Source organism: Triticum aestivum, chromosome 4D (assembly GCF_018294505.1).
Source record: "Triticum aestivum cultivar Chinese Spring chromosome 4D, IWGSC CS RefSeq v2.1, whole genome shotgun sequence".
Classification (NCBI taxonomy): Eukaryota; Viridiplantae; Streptophyta; class Magnoliopsida; order Poales; family Poaceae; genus Triticum; species Triticum aestivum.
The window spans coordinates 23,761,788-23,776,861 of record NC_057805.1 but is presented as its reverse complement, the minus strand read 5'-3'; the positions used below and the strand labels follow the sequence as shown (position 1 = coordinate 23,776,861).

The following is a 15,074-nucleotide window of genomic DNA, read 5'->3' as shown; positions in this document are numbered from 1 at the left end:
GCACCATGGGAGCCAAACATGCTTGAACGAAGCACAAGCGCAAAGAAAAGACGATCACAGTGTCACACCCTCGCCGGTGAATGGGTCAGTTTGCCGGATTTGGGGTGGATTCGCCGGCGATCTCTCGATCTGAAATGGGGAATTGTCGAGAGAGAGAGAGAAGGTAGGAGACGATAGGCAGAGGAAGAGGATAACAGAGACAAAATAGATTCAAATTCAACTTCGATGCCTTGCTACAGACTCCACCTCGAGCTTATAACTGCGCTCGGTCGACTCGTACACGGCCCACGGCCCAGACAACCCCGGTACACCAGGCCCATGGCCCAACTACACTTAAATCTCGCGCCTTACTCCGCACTCTTCCATGTCTGTACCGATTGGGTCGCTTGCTTCACGCCAAGCGATAGCAACTGCATACTGACATTACCTTCCCCTTGAGAACCAGTTGGTCCCCAGGCTGGTGCATCTGGAAAACGCTTCTTGATCACTTCATAATCTTCCCATGTAGCGCTCTCGTTGGAAAGAGTAGACCATCTGACGAGCACCTGCAAATAAGCTGCATTCCCTTTCTTGACTAACCTCCTGTCAATAATTTCCTCTGGCACCACCCCAGGCAGAGACAAATCCAACGGTTTTGGCAACACTGTAAAAACTGGTGTATGATCTGGGATGTGTGATTTGAGCTGAGAGACATGGAACACAGGGTGAACCTGACTGCCTTTTGGAAGCTCTAGCCGATACGGTGCCTGCCCAATTTTTTCCAGAATCTTGAAAGCACCGAAAAGCTTGAGCGCCAGCTTCGGGCATGGACGATTGAACTAATTATTGCGCGTATGGTTGTAACTTCAAATAAACTTGCTCCCCCACTGCAAACTCTCGTGGTGATCTGTTCTTATCAGCGTAATGTTTGTACCTTGTCTGAGCTCTGTGCAGATGATCCTTCAGATTTGCCATATGCTCTGTCTGGGCATATATCCAACTCTGCACATCTGCATTAAGTGAAGTAACAGGTGCAGCTAACTGACCAATATTGGGCTCATGGCCGTACAATGCTTTGTATGGAGAACACCCCAAAGCAGAATGAAACGAAGAATTGTACCAAAACTCCGCTTGTGGCAACCAGCTGTTCCACTTTGCCGGGCAATCATGGACTGCACACCGAAGATACATCTCAAGACATTGATTTACACACTTTGTTTGACCATTTGTTTGAGGGTGGTATGCCGTACTCATTTGCAACTCTGTTCCCCACACTCTGAATAATTCCTTCCAAAAAGCACTGGTAAAAAACTTGTCTCTGTTTGACACTATTGATAGTGGAAGCCCATGTAATCTCACCACAGTATTCATGAACGCTTTAGCAACCACAGCAGTAGTGAAAGGGTGTTTCAACGGTATGAAGTGGCTGACCTTAGAAAATCGATCGACCACCACTAAAATAGAACTGTATCCATCAGACTTAGGCAGCCCTTCAATGAAATCCATACTGATCGATTGCCAAGGTCCATCAGGAACAGGCAATGGTTGAAGCAGTCCTGGATACTTGCACAATTCATGCTTACCTTGTTGACAAATAGCACATTGCTTGACTATATTTTCCACATCAGTTTTCATCCCTGGCCAACTGAATAACTGCTTGACTTTGAAATAAGTAGGTAACACCCCAGAATGTCCCCCAACTGGAGAAGCATGAAAGGCTCTAATTAGCTTGGTATGTAGCCCTGCATTAGCCCCAATCCACACTCTGTCATTGTGCTTCAACAACCCATTCTGAAGCTTGAACCCTGGACATGCATTCTCATCAACTGCCAATTTCTACAACATTTCTTGAGCTACTGGATCCACTGAATAAGAGTTCAGAACTTCTTGTATCCACACTGGTTGTGAAGTAGAGACAGCTTGAATAGGAAATAAGTGGGCTACCCTGGACAGAGCATCTGCCATAGTATTTTCTACCCCTTTCTTATATTGGGTAGTAAACTGCAGCCCAATTAACTTGGTCACAGCTTTTCTCTGTAAATCAGAAGTTAGCACTTGATCTCCTAAGTGACACAGACTTTGATGATCTGTCTTGATCACAAATGGCCCCCTGGATAAGTAAGTTCTCCATTTATCCACAACCATCATAATAGCCTGAAATTCTTTCTCATATATGGACAGCTTCTGATTTTTAATTCCCAAAGCCTTGCTGTAAAAAGCAATTGGATGTCCTTCTTGAGTTAGAACAGCTCCAACACCAGAGTCGCAAGCATCTGTTTCCACACAAAAAGGCCAAAATTAGGGAGAGCTAGAACTGGAGTGGATGCCATGGCTTGCTTCAACTGCTCAAATGCAACTTGAGCCTCTGAAGTCCATGCAAAAGCTTGTTTCTTAAGGAGCAGTGTCAATGGTTTTGCAATAATCCCATAATTCTGCACAAACTTTCTGTAATATCCTGTTAAACCCAAAAATCCCCTTAATTCAGTGACACTTGTGGGCACATGCCATTCAACCATAGCTGATGTTTTGCTGGGATCAGTAGCCACACCTTCCACTGAGATAATGTGACCCAAGTACTCAAGAGACTGCTATGCAAAAGAACATTTGCTCTCCTTGACATAAAACTGATTTTCCCTGAGCACTTGAAGCACTTCCTTCAGATGCTTAATGTGATCTGCCAGAGTTTTGCTAAACACCATAATGTCATCCATAAAGGTCAACACACACTTTCTACCAGGGAACAAGTAGTTCATGACACACTGGAATGTACCAGGGGCAGTTGCCAGACCCATAGGAACTACTCTGAATTGAAACTAACCATGGTGTGTTTTAAAAGCAGTTTTATGCTCATCCTCTGGTAACATCCTGATTTGATGATATCCTGCCCCGAGATCCAGTTTAGAAAACCATTTAGTGCCAGCTAATTCATCCAACAATTCTTCCACCACTGGCATAGGAAATCTGCTCTTGATTTTGTCAAACACTGGCTGAATTAGGGCCACGGCCCATATGTCATTTCCTTTGTCCCACTTCACAAGTTGATCCACAGACATTTCCTGTAACTGGGTAGTTGGTTTAGAGATCACACCTTGTAACTTCACAGGTTTTCCTTGATCTTCAAACTGAATCCACTTTTCAGCCCAATGGCACTGCATAACTCCCCACTTCTCTAGCCAATCCATACCTAAAATAATGACATATCCACCCAGTTGTAACACTTTCATAGGACTAGTGAAATTATGGCCTTGCAACCACCAGGTGAGGTTGGACATTGTTTCGGTACATTGTAGTTGATCACCATTTGCCACCTTAACTGAAATTGGTGCAGGTAGGGCTTCAGGAGTAATTTTGATCCTCTCTAATAAAGCTTGGTCCACAAATGTATGGGTGCTGCCCGAATCCAAGAGAAGCACCACCCCCTGATTGCCAATCAGAGCTCTGAACTGAATGGTCTTTGGATGAGAAGCACCTGACAGGGCTTGCACTGAAATTGTTGCACATTCCTCTTGTGGTTCCTCAAGCAGGGCATCCAACAGTGCATCTGAAATAATTTCATGAGGGTCCACACATTTAGCAGCTTTCAACTGAGCATTAGTACCCCCTGTAGTGGAACAAACATGTCCTGGGGCGAATTTCTCCCCACAACTGTAACACAACCCATTAGCCCTCCTGTATTCTTTCAGCTATCTTGCTTTCCATAGTTCTCCTGGGGCAAAAGAATTTCTGCTATCTTGTTTATTGTGCTGCACTTTCTGATAACCAGTCTTGCCTCCTTTTGTTTTCAATAACAGTCGCTCTTGCACCATAGCATATAGTGCAGCCTTTTGCACATTAGCAGGCAGTTGCATCTCCACTGCTGCACGCAACTCCTCTTTCAAACCGAAAATGAACCGTGTGACCAATAACGTATCACTGAGAGCAGGTTCATATAACCTGATGTTATACACCAGTTGATAGAAATGGTTCTTATACTCCTCCACAGTACCCACCTGTTTCAGCATCATCAAATCTTGCAATAGGTCTCTGTGGACATTTACATCAAACTCCTCTGTCACTGCTTCGCAGAACTGCTGCCAATTCGGCCAGATTCCCATCTGCTTGTACGACTGAAACCAGTGCGCTGCATTGCCCACCAAATTCAGAGATGCAGAAGTGACTCGAAAATTTTCAGGAATGTTGTACAACAGGAAGAATGACTCGCATTGATCAAGCCATATACGCACCCCCGTTCCATCAAACTTGGGAAAATCCATCTTAGGCATCCAATTCCGTTTCCCAGTCGCATCATCACACAACACATGTTCACCCTGTTCTCCACTGGGATATGGATTTGTGGCAGGTACCTGGTTGTGGCGAATCTGACTATGCGGTGTTGATCCTGAAGCCGCACCGAGCAACCCCTCAGTCTGATTTGACGGTGGAGACGCACGAGGCGCTGGCCGCGCCGCCTCTGATGTCGCCACGCTCTGCTTGCCAGCCTGCACCTGCTCCTGCTGGACCTTGCCGAGGGTGTCGCAGGAGAGGTTGACCTTCACCGGAACCTGGTCCAGGCGCTGCGACTGCTCCTCTAGCTTCGCGTCGAGCGCCTCCAGACGCTGGCAAATCTCGGCCGCTCCGGCGAGCTTACTCTGCTCCGCCCGCATCGCGGCGAACTCCTTCAACATGCGCTCCTGGAACGCCTCCATCTCCACGGTGATGTGTCGCGTCTGCGCACTGGGCTTGAACTTGGCCGTGGTGCCTCCCTCTGAAGCAACCCACCTCAGGTCAGGGATTACATCGGTCGAACCCTAGGGTGACCGGAGACCGTCGCCTCGGAATTTGCCGGCTACGCTCTCGAGGTTGCGGAAGCGAGCCACGGATCGGAAGCTCTAATACCAGATTGTCACACCCTCGCCGGTGAACGGGTCAGTTCGCCGGATTTGGAGTGGATTCGCCGACGATCTCTCGATCTGAAATGGGGAATTGTCGAGAGAGAGAGAAGGTAGGAGATGACAGGCAGAGGAAGAGGATAACAAAGACATAATAGATTCAAATTCAACTTCGATGCCTTGCTACAGACTCCACCTCGAGCTTATAACTGCGCTCGGTCGACTCGTACACGGCCCACGGCCCACACAACCCCGGTACACCAGGCCCATGGCCCAACTACACTTAAATCTCGCGCCTTACTCCGCTCTCTTCCGTGCCTGTACCGATCGGGTCGCTTGCTTCACGCCAAGCGATAGCAGCTGCATACTGACACACAGAGACCGCCACACAGCCAAACCAAAACCGGACCGCCGAGCCAGCAGCCAAGAGAAGGGAAGATCCAAGGAAGGGGATCAACCCCAGCGACGGAGGCTACTAAATTTTCACCCAGACGAAAAATGATACAAAAGCTTTTCAGGACAACAATGCTTTTAAATGAAAATTTGCAAGATTCGCCTCGTAGCATACGCTACATCCATGTTTTTCCTTCAGGATTTTTTGAAAACTTTGGGAGGACTGCTAATGCAATAGACATAAAAATAAGGCATCAAATGATAACTAGGTGCGACGCAACTCTCAACAACATTTGATCTTGGATTGGATCATCACTATCCTTATCATTATTCATGAATTCTTGGTGCCTCACAAGCTTACAAAACGAGATTTGGCCCCACAGGCGCAGAGCAAATACACCACAAATTACTACAACAAATAACTTGTCGACGAATGGCACACTAACAGTTCTACACAAACAGGTACGACAAGGGTTTTATTCCAACATGAGAGAGCAAGCCACACGAACAATCCTACCTAGCATTGGGTCTTCTCCTTGGTAAGCCACACTAACCATCGGTTGGATTGGTGAGAGTCGGCCGCATCAGAGATCAGACCTTATTGGGGCTGCGCAAAAGGAGATGATAGATCTCGTTGTTCATCTCAGACATGTATTCGTACCCAAGATTGTCGGCACGACTCCTGAATTCATCAACATCCTCTGGTGGCACTTGTATGCCAACTAACACGTTTGCTCCGGTTTCGCCCTGCCAAAGATAATTAGCTCACTGAATTGCAGCTCTTGTGGACAGTCTAAAAAGGATAATTTTGCATTGTTTGGCTATACGCTACTGTAACAATCCGTGTATCCCAGTTTCATTTTCCATGGAAGATTTTCATCAATTTCTACTTTTGAAGGTAGGCGGCATATGATAATGTTGTTAGATCTATGAGATTTCATACAAGACCACTATCATAAGAAGGCCGCTGACAGAACTAAAATAACATACCTGTGCACGGTAATGGAAAAGGCTGATGTTCCATCGGGGGCTCAGCGTATCCAAAAAATTCATAAGAGCACCTGGCCTTTCTGGGAAAATAAACCGGTAAACAAGTTCGTCTTTTACTTCTGACCTGCCTCCAATCTGAAAATAGATATTCAAGGAATGATAAGACAACGGCATACAGTACATCATTTTATTATAAAATGGCCAAAACGACATTAAAATAAATAGAATAGGCTCATTCAACTTTTCAAGGCGTACACAATCATTTCTGTGCCCTATATATCTTTTGATGTCAGAAGGGGAGCCTTGGCGCAGTTGTAAAGCTGTTGCCTTGTGACCATGAGGTCACGGGTTCAAGTCTTGGAAACAGCCTCTTGCAGAAATGCAGGGAAAGGCTGCGTACAAAAGACCCAAAGTGGTCGGACCCTTCCCCGGACCCTGCGCAAGCGGGAGCTACATGCACCGGGCTGCCCTTTATATATATCTTTTGATGTCAACATTTCTATTTGCAAAGCAACATCAAAACCACAACTCCTCGCAGGATTTTTATTCTTTCTTTCATGGAATATCTCAGCAGGATTTGAAGTACAGAAAGAAACAACGGATCAGATGTTCGATCTGTTGAATGCTTGCAGCACTGCACAATGACATACTTATTGCTACAGTAGTTTCATGCAAAAAGAATGCCATATAACTTATGTTCTGCAACTTTTCTTTACCCAACTTTTTAACTTAGAACTACAGACACGTCAAAGGAACTGTTGCAACAAACGCCTTTGAGTATATATGAAGAATATATACATAATTCTAGGAGTATGGCATTGTATACTTGTTCCTATTACTCATGATACACAAGGAACTGAGCCTAGCCAGGTTGGTGAGAAGTCTGTACAACCCCACCACCCAATTATGAGTCATCTTTGATGCGTAGGGTGCTTGTCACCTTCTTAATGTCAAAATACACGACCAAGTAAAGGAAAAATCTCTGTAGTGGCTTGCCCGGGCGAAGGACCTGGGAGCTCAGGTAGCTTAGAGCTGACCGGTGGAAGGTGGTTCAAGTCATCATGGTTCTGTTCTAGGATTTCTTTTCCTTGTACAGTTTTCTAGGTCATCTCCATTTTTTATTTTGTCATGCCCTGTACTAGGTGCTGTAAAGTTCATTTCCTTTCTTAATTCATTGAAGTGCAGTATCCCCTGCATGGTCACTAAAAAATTAGTGGGAAAAACGTAGTCTGCCCACAATAGACCCAGTTTTCCAGAACTGGCAGAGGCAGAGAAGAGCACAATAGTGAGAAGATGTTTAACAAGGACTAAATGAATGTAATAAAGTTTGCAACATTGTGCTCTATGATGGAAAGACAATAGAGTTGATTATATCCATTCAGCTCATCCTAGCATGTTGCAAATGGAATATTCATCAAGTAAACCTTGACATTACCATAATGTAACTGGTAGTAGTTACAACGTATCTGTCAACTGTACCAAAATAATGTGTTAATGGGATATGAGCCTATCACTATGGCAGAAAAATGTAACTTACAAAGTATCTTAGGTGGTCTTTTGCGAGATCATTGTCAGTAAGGTTCACAGTCTTAAGCTCTGATGATTCCATGCGTTCCACCATTGCTTTAAGCTCATGGTCAGTATAGATGCCAACACTGCAATACAGAAAAACCATATAGATTAGCCAGGAGAATGTTAAAAGTCACCGTCTCTATGTATGAGTATTCCTGTCCCATCAAGGTTCTAGAAAAAGTAATTGAGAACAATAAACCGGTACATAAACAAGATTATTGAAATTGTTGTCTGAGTACCTGTAAAGAACAAGGGCTTCTTTTCCGTTAGAATCATATCTGTATTTGAATTCAGTAATATTCATCCGGCCAACCTGCAGAACAATAAATCATAAGAAAAGAAACAGAATATAAACTATTATGTGTTGCTAGAAAAATCATGATGCATACCAGTTCTGCAAACTTTTTGAAGCTTCCCTGCTCCTCTGGCAAAAATGTAGCTAATACTGCCTCTCGTTTTCGACCAACATCAGCAAGCTCAGTTACTAATCTGAGTCTATCAAAGTTCATATTCGCACCACTACTTATTGCAACCACAGTTTCCCCTTTCAAACCGTAGTATTTGCAGTAAGCTTCAGCCCCTGCCAAGGCAAGGGCCCCAGCAGGTTCAAGGATATTCCTGTTCTCCTCAAACATATCCTGCACCCACGAAGAACAACATTTTCAGTATGAAAAACATTGTTAGTGCAGAACATCCGCAGCAATGTAGCATAAACAGTCCACAAGCATGATGGCAGTAAGATTGGAATAGAACAAACTGCAGTGTGAGAATTTCCAGCGTCCTACTTTTCAGCAATGTTAACAGGATACCTACGTGTAGTAAATAAAAAAATACATTGAATATCAATATCCACATCAAGAATGGAAAGCTCGTAAACTAGGTCACCTTCTCCACTAGAGTGATTAAAACATGCAACTTTAGAAAGTTCTGCTGGTGGATTATATGGACAGACCATTCGATCACAGAAAATCTATGTAAGAAAGTAGGAATTCTTTTTTTCTTGCGCATTGTATGCCAAGCTTTTATTCAAGTAAATTGAGCAGTTACAGACTTACAGTGACAAAAACAGGTCACTGTTCAGTAACACATACTCCCTCCGTAAAGAAATATAAGAGTGTTTAGATCACTAGAGTAGTTATCTAAATGCTCTTATATTTCTTTACAGAGGGAGTACATTTACATAATGAGACAGAGCAGACATAGAATAAATTGATCACTCTCACCTTTATTGAAGCACAAATAGCATCTCGGCTGACCAGGACAATGCCATCTATAAGTTCTTGACACAATCGAAATGTCTCCTCCCCTACAACTTTGACAGCTACACCATCAGCAAACCCTCCAACATGTTCTAAGACGACCCTCTGGCCATGACACAAGGACAATGCCATGGCATTTGCATCTGAGGGCTCTACTCCAATTATTTTCACCTGTACCAGAACTGTTGTAAACATACAAGAAAGTGACACCCTGAATACGAATATTGTACTCCAATGTAACCAAATGATGTATTGAGTTCAATCTGGAGAAGGGTTACAGTTAGGTGATCCGATGAAAAACAAATGAACCTCCAAAGTGCAGTTAAAACAAAGCCATTTACTTTTAAGGCATTTATGAAGAACGCAGGTGTCTTCTGAGATTTTTCATAGAAAAAGAAAATACTCCTGAGCTTGAAAGCTAACCTCAGGGCGGACTCGTTTCACATAGGCAGCAATGCCAGCAATTAATCCACCACCTCCCACAGGTACAAATATTGCATGTAATGGACCTTGCAATTGGCGAACAATTTCCATGCCAACAGTTCCTTGTCCAGCGATAATGTCGGGATGGTCAAAAGGAGGTATGAATGTGCGGCCTTCCTGCTCACACCGTAATTTTGCATATGACTGAGCTTCGTCATATGAGTCCCCCTTCAGAACGACTGTCGCACCCAATCTCTCCACTGATCGCCACTGGATTAAGTTATATGTTAGTAGCTGGTGATAATAACGTAAATACGCCATGTAAACTTCATATTTAAGGTAATGGCATCGAGAGATTGATAACCTTGATTTCTGGTGTGGTCACAGGCATTACAATAACAGCATCACAACCCAGTTTCCGGGCAGAAAGAGCAACTCCTTGAGCATGGTTTCCAGCAGAGGAGCAGATAACGCCGTTGTTCAACTGCTCTCGGGAGAGCTTTGCCATCATATTATATGCACCTCTCAACTTGAATGAAAATACCTATGCATGAAACAAACAAATTTACCTTGGTATTTCAATAGCCATTGACGAAGCGAGTAACAGCTACATGTGCAATAGAAAAAACATGAAAAAGTAGAAACTAAGCATTTGGCAAACAATAAAGCTAAGGGGAGGCCACTATTAACTACACAATATATCAAAAATATGCATGAGAGATAAAGTTTTCAGTTTGCACCTAGGATACCCTGCCCCTCTCTCTTATACCATTATGTCAATCGTAATAACACTAGATGATCTGATATATTAGATTAGGTGCAAACTTCCAGATGCCCTAAACTTGCCATTGTTCAACAAATTTTAATATTAAGCTCACAACAAAATATATTTTAAATGAGCAAAACTCAGTTGTAGATGAGACCAGAGATGGTATCCAGGTTAAATGCACTTTCAGAAGAATTCGTACACAGGTTCTGCTACAACAGTGGTTTGAGGCTTTAAGCTTGAAGCTACTGCTAGTAGTATTTCTGATGCAGAAGACTCTTTGCTACGGAAGTATGAAGAAACTGGTACTTACTCTTCCAGCTCTCTATATAAGATTATCAATTTCAGGGTTGTGCCTGTTTCTGTTCCAGATGTTTAGAAACTGTAAAATCCCCCTAGGATTCAGGTTCCTGTGGTTAATGTTCTCGAACAATATTATGACTAGGGACAACTTCAAAAGGAATGAAGAAACGCCCTGAATGTGTGCACTGTTCTGAAACTAAATCAGGGCACCACCTACTTTTTACTGTATTGTGCCTAGGTTAAGTTGGCAAGAAATAGCCACCATTACAGGCTACCAGTATTCAGATTTCTCACCTTTTTATCTGTGGCTACTCGCTGGTTATGTAACAACTAACAAGAGGTTTAAGATATTCAATGTCAATTCTGCAGCAGTTCTGTGTGTGTATGTGTGTGTGTGTTGGGTGGGGTGGGGGGGGGGGTCTGGAATTGCAGAAATAACAGTGTTTGACACTCAGCCCTGGATTATAAAATGAAACAGGTGTGGAGGCTCATGGCAGTGACACTTAGGAACTGGAAGGCGTCCTTCAGAGATGGAGATGCAGAGGATTTGGATCAGCTGAGAATAATCCTGAAGATGGCAGAGTACTTGCTGTCAACTGGAGGTTAACAAGACCTACATAAGATACTTAGGAACCAATTTCTGCAAGCACTTCCTGAGAGGGCAATGTGGAGCAAAGCTCCCCTTCAAGGTACCTGTGCCACTATCTCTGGATGGTTGCAGTGCACACTGGCTGACGATCCTTCTTCGGCCTTTCAAGGTATGTATATGCCCAACTAATCCCAAATGGATAGTGGCCAAATAATCGAGGCAACGGTCACCAAACTAGCGGTCTGGTACTGCTGGACCTGAAGATATGGCTGGGGACCTGAAGCTGGGGGTGCTCGCTGCCTCTCCCCTGCAAGAGCAAGCGCCGGGACTGAAGACATGGGCGCTAAAGTGATTGGTCATGTTTTGACGTGGCAGGCCAGTGTACTTGAGACCTCTGACGCGGTGGTGCATTTCAAATCACAAAACACCACGCTAACCCCCTATCGAAATGACACTGTCCGAAACCTCCATTATTGTCGAGAAAGCATGACAACAACGCGTAAACGCCAAAGGCGAGCGAGGAATCTAAACAGTAAGCATCATAGGCAAAGGCAAAACCCCCGCAAAGCCCACGCCAATCGAAGCTCTACCAGGGTGCAACAATTCAGAGATTCGAAAATCTCCTCATGCAAACGATGACTGCCTACAAATGGGGACGCGTCATCTTCTATCCTAAGGTGGTGAGATTGATTAATTGATTACCGGCTGCAGGTCCTCGCGCTTGATGTGGAGGTTGACCCCGAGACGGTCGGAGAGCTTGCCGGCGCGCTCGAGCGGGGTCTCGACGGCCACGTCGTAGACCTTGGAGGCGAGCACGGCCGTGAGGTACTCCATGGCGCCGGGCCCGTCGAGGCCGCCCTCCTCCGCCCCGCGGCCCGGCACGCCCACGAGCGACCCGCTGGCGCCCTGCAGCGACTCGGGCACCACCCGCATCAGCGGCGCGGGCGCCAGGGGCGCCAGGTCCGCCTTGAGGGGCGCCGCGGCCTCCGGGGACGACGCCGCCGCCGTCGTCGCGGCGGCGGCCACCCGCGAGGGCGGCCGGCGGGCGCCGCTGCGGGACGCGGGGAGGAAGGTGGACGGGGACGGGGAGGAGGAGGTGGCGGCGGCCGCCATTTTTTCCTCGGCGCGGCGCGCGGGTGGAGGGAGGGAATGGGGGAAGGTGGTTTCGGAGGAGCGCGTCACGGGGTCGCGGGATATGGTGATGTGGCCTGGGATGGGCAGGCGGACGTGCGTGGGTGGGGCCGGGGGAGATCGTGCCGTCGGCGTATGTGGGGGTGCAAGGGTGCCGCTTTTTGTTGGCGCTTCTGCCGTCCTTTTCGCGCTTGACGTTGGACCCATGCTGCCGCTGCTGCGCCATGTTTAACTCGAGCTCCAATTGAAAATGAACGGAGCTTGGATATTTTTCTTGGGCTTCATCTCGTTTCATTAGTTATTTAAAAGTAAATATTGTCGCCTTCAAAAAAATAAAAGTAATATTGTCAACTAAAGTTAATTTAAAGTAAAGTTTTCAAAAAAAAGGAAAGATTTGTCCTTATAAGAATTTCCTTAAAATAATAAGAATCACAAACCAATGCTTGAAGAAATCAATATCGTCTTCGTTCTGCATCCCACATCCATCGGTGGCACGCTGTGGGCAAAGATGAAATCCGGGGGGAGGGGGGCATGGCCCAGGTTGCCCCCCATGAAGCTCTGCCACTGTCACCGGCGATTGCGAACTGGATAGATCACCGTCCCGGAGAATCCAGCACCGAGGAGGGACAGAAGATAATCTCAACTTCGGCCAGACAGAGGAGGGGACGCAAACCTCACAAGTTCCCCGCGAAGCAGTATATGGCTGAGCTTCATCGCAAGGAGATGGGGAACAAAAGCACATTGCAATATCACCCCTTCAGCTGGCCGCCATCGCCATGAACATACACTCATCATGCTAGACTGAGTGTCCAACGAATTACACCATCCTCCGACTCTTCGGCGACACTCCAAGGAAGGACATTGGCCCAGGAAAAGTTGGGGAATCTGCCCCAACTTCATCAATGACGAAAAGCTTGAAGAGCTACAAAACGCGAACCGTGACACTCAGATTCGGGGTTCCCGTACCCGGAGCGGTTGGAAAGAACAGGGGAACCTGCTGGGCGCCGACAAGGTCAAGAGGAAAACTAATCGCTTCCTCTCTAGGAACCCTAGGGGAAAAATGGTGCGGTAATTACATTGCTCGTAAAATTTCCAATTAACTAGAGATAAAACCGGGCAAACGGATATTACGGCATGCCAAAACGCCGACTACAGTGGAGCATGACCACCAATTGGTGCTATACAAGTCTGCTCCGATTTTGATATCAAGCTTCGTTGAAGAGATATGCAAGGGCTCTGCCGATGTCGTCCACCTCGACCGAGTCACCCCCTTAGCGTATCAACATTTTCATTTGGACATCGACATGGTAGCTCCAACTTCACAGTGTCGATTATAAACTGCAGTAATGATCCGATTTCACTTGCCATCATCATCGTTGCCAAACAGGTCTATGCACTACTAAAGTTGGGCCTCCAAACCCACGAACATGCCGGACCCAACACCATCGTTGTCCAAATCCGACTCCACAATGGTGCCTTCAACAAGGACAACAACACCAATGTGCTGCTACTATCATCCAATCCAAGAGCATGTGTCTAGGGTTCCCGTAGAGCCTTCAAATTCCCCTCGGTAAGAACTTTGCCCCTTCTAGAATGCAACAAGAACTGAGTTGGGGTCCATCACCCGAATGGCTCGAGTTCTCTACAAAAAATGCTTCGAATTAAGCATTACACGATTTGATTTTCCAAAAAAAGGAACAGTACTCCCTCCAATCCCCTTTGTACTAAATCAACGACGATTAATATGAATCGGAGCGAGTACATGATTTGACATCTTTTCTGATTAATTCATCACGAGAAGCAAATTATTGTGTAGGGGAATCAATATCTAGACACCACGAGCCAAGAAGCAGATCTTGTGTCACTTCACTAGATCGTACTATAAAACTGGCATGCATCCTGGCTCCCGGGACTCCAATGCGGCACGGTTTTCAGCTGCTGCCGCCTAATCGGACAACGGCTAACTGTACTCTATACTTCTATAGTTTGCTGACGCCGGATCATGTGCATGTGCGTACGTACGCACGTTTGACGATTGACACACCCACCACCATTATCTGAGGCTACGGAGGTTGTTTTATCAATGGCGGATTTGGATTGTTGCTGCAATGCGTTACCATACCAACAGTAAAATATGTATTTGCAATAAAGAAAAACCAAAGTGATGGCTACAACGAGCCTACCAGTGTTGTCGGGTAGTAGGGGAAAAATGAACGTCGAGACCAATGGTAAAAATACATCCAAAGAGGACACGTCTACTCACGTTATTTTTATCTACTACTCCCTCCGTTTCTAAATATTTGTCTTTCTAGAAAGTTCAACAAGTGACTATATACGAAGCAAAATGAGTGAATCTACACTCTAAAATATGTCTATATATACATCCGTATGTGGTAGTCCATTTGAAATCTCTAAAAAGACAAATATTTAGAAGCGGAGGGAGCATATGACAGGAGTCTCATTGCATCTTCGTACATTTAAACAGCTAGGGAGCAGATTTGCGTCGTGGACAGGCTCGGATTTCGAGCGAAAATATTTGTCAGCATTTGGGTCATATTTAGCATCTTCTTGCAGGGTTGATGCCACTCGTTTACTGATGCCATGCTGCTCACTCACCTCACCTATGTGGCAGTACAATATAAAAACTACAGTACCTACTATAGTGGAGTGACTCTGCTCTACCGGAGTTAGCAAGCTTTGTTACCAGTCTCTAGAAGTTTTGTCCCAGACCCAGAATACATAACAACCAACCTTAATCCCACAGCCACCAGCTGTTCTTCGATTGACTGACGGTTTTCCTC

The 15,074-nt window shown here is 45.5% G+C and overlaps 1 protein-coding gene across 1 annotated transcript; it reads right to left on the bottom strand.

Annotated features, from left to right (window-relative positions):
- Positions 1-5,521: 5,521 nt before the first annotated feature.
- On the bottom strand, positions 5,522-12,480 carry LOC123096600 (threonine dehydratase 1 biosynthetic, chloroplastic). The gene is made up of 9 exons (XM_044518360.1): positions 11,845-12,480; positions 9,849-10,028; positions 9,485-9,754; positions 9,026-9,232; positions 8,192-8,440; positions 8,042-8,115; positions 7,768-7,885; positions 6,231-6,365; positions 5,522-5,987 (listed from the first exon to the last, which is right to left on the bottom strand). Exons 1-9 carry the CDS (start codon positions 12,478-12,480, stop codon positions 5,832-5,834), a joined length of 2,025 nt encoding a protein of 674 aa, XP_044374295.1. The 3' UTR covers positions 5,522-5,831.
- Between the last annotated feature and the right edge of the window lie 2,594 nt (positions 12,481-15,074).

Excerpts from the sequence above, each read along its gene's own strand:
- LOC123096600 (XM_044518360.1), bottom strand. The coding sequence starts at position 12,480 with ATGGGTCCAACGTCAAGCGCGAAAAGGACGGCAGAAGCGCCAACAAAA. Across the intron at positions 10,029-11,844 it reads AGCGCGAGGACCTGCAGCCG|GTATTTTCATTCAAGTTGAG; the intron begins GTAATCAATTAA and ends TTTCATGCATAG. Across the intron at positions 6,366-7,767 it reads AAGACCACCTAAGATACTTT|ATTGGAGGCAGGTCAGAAGT; the intron begins GTAAGTTACATT and ends ATCTATTTTCAG.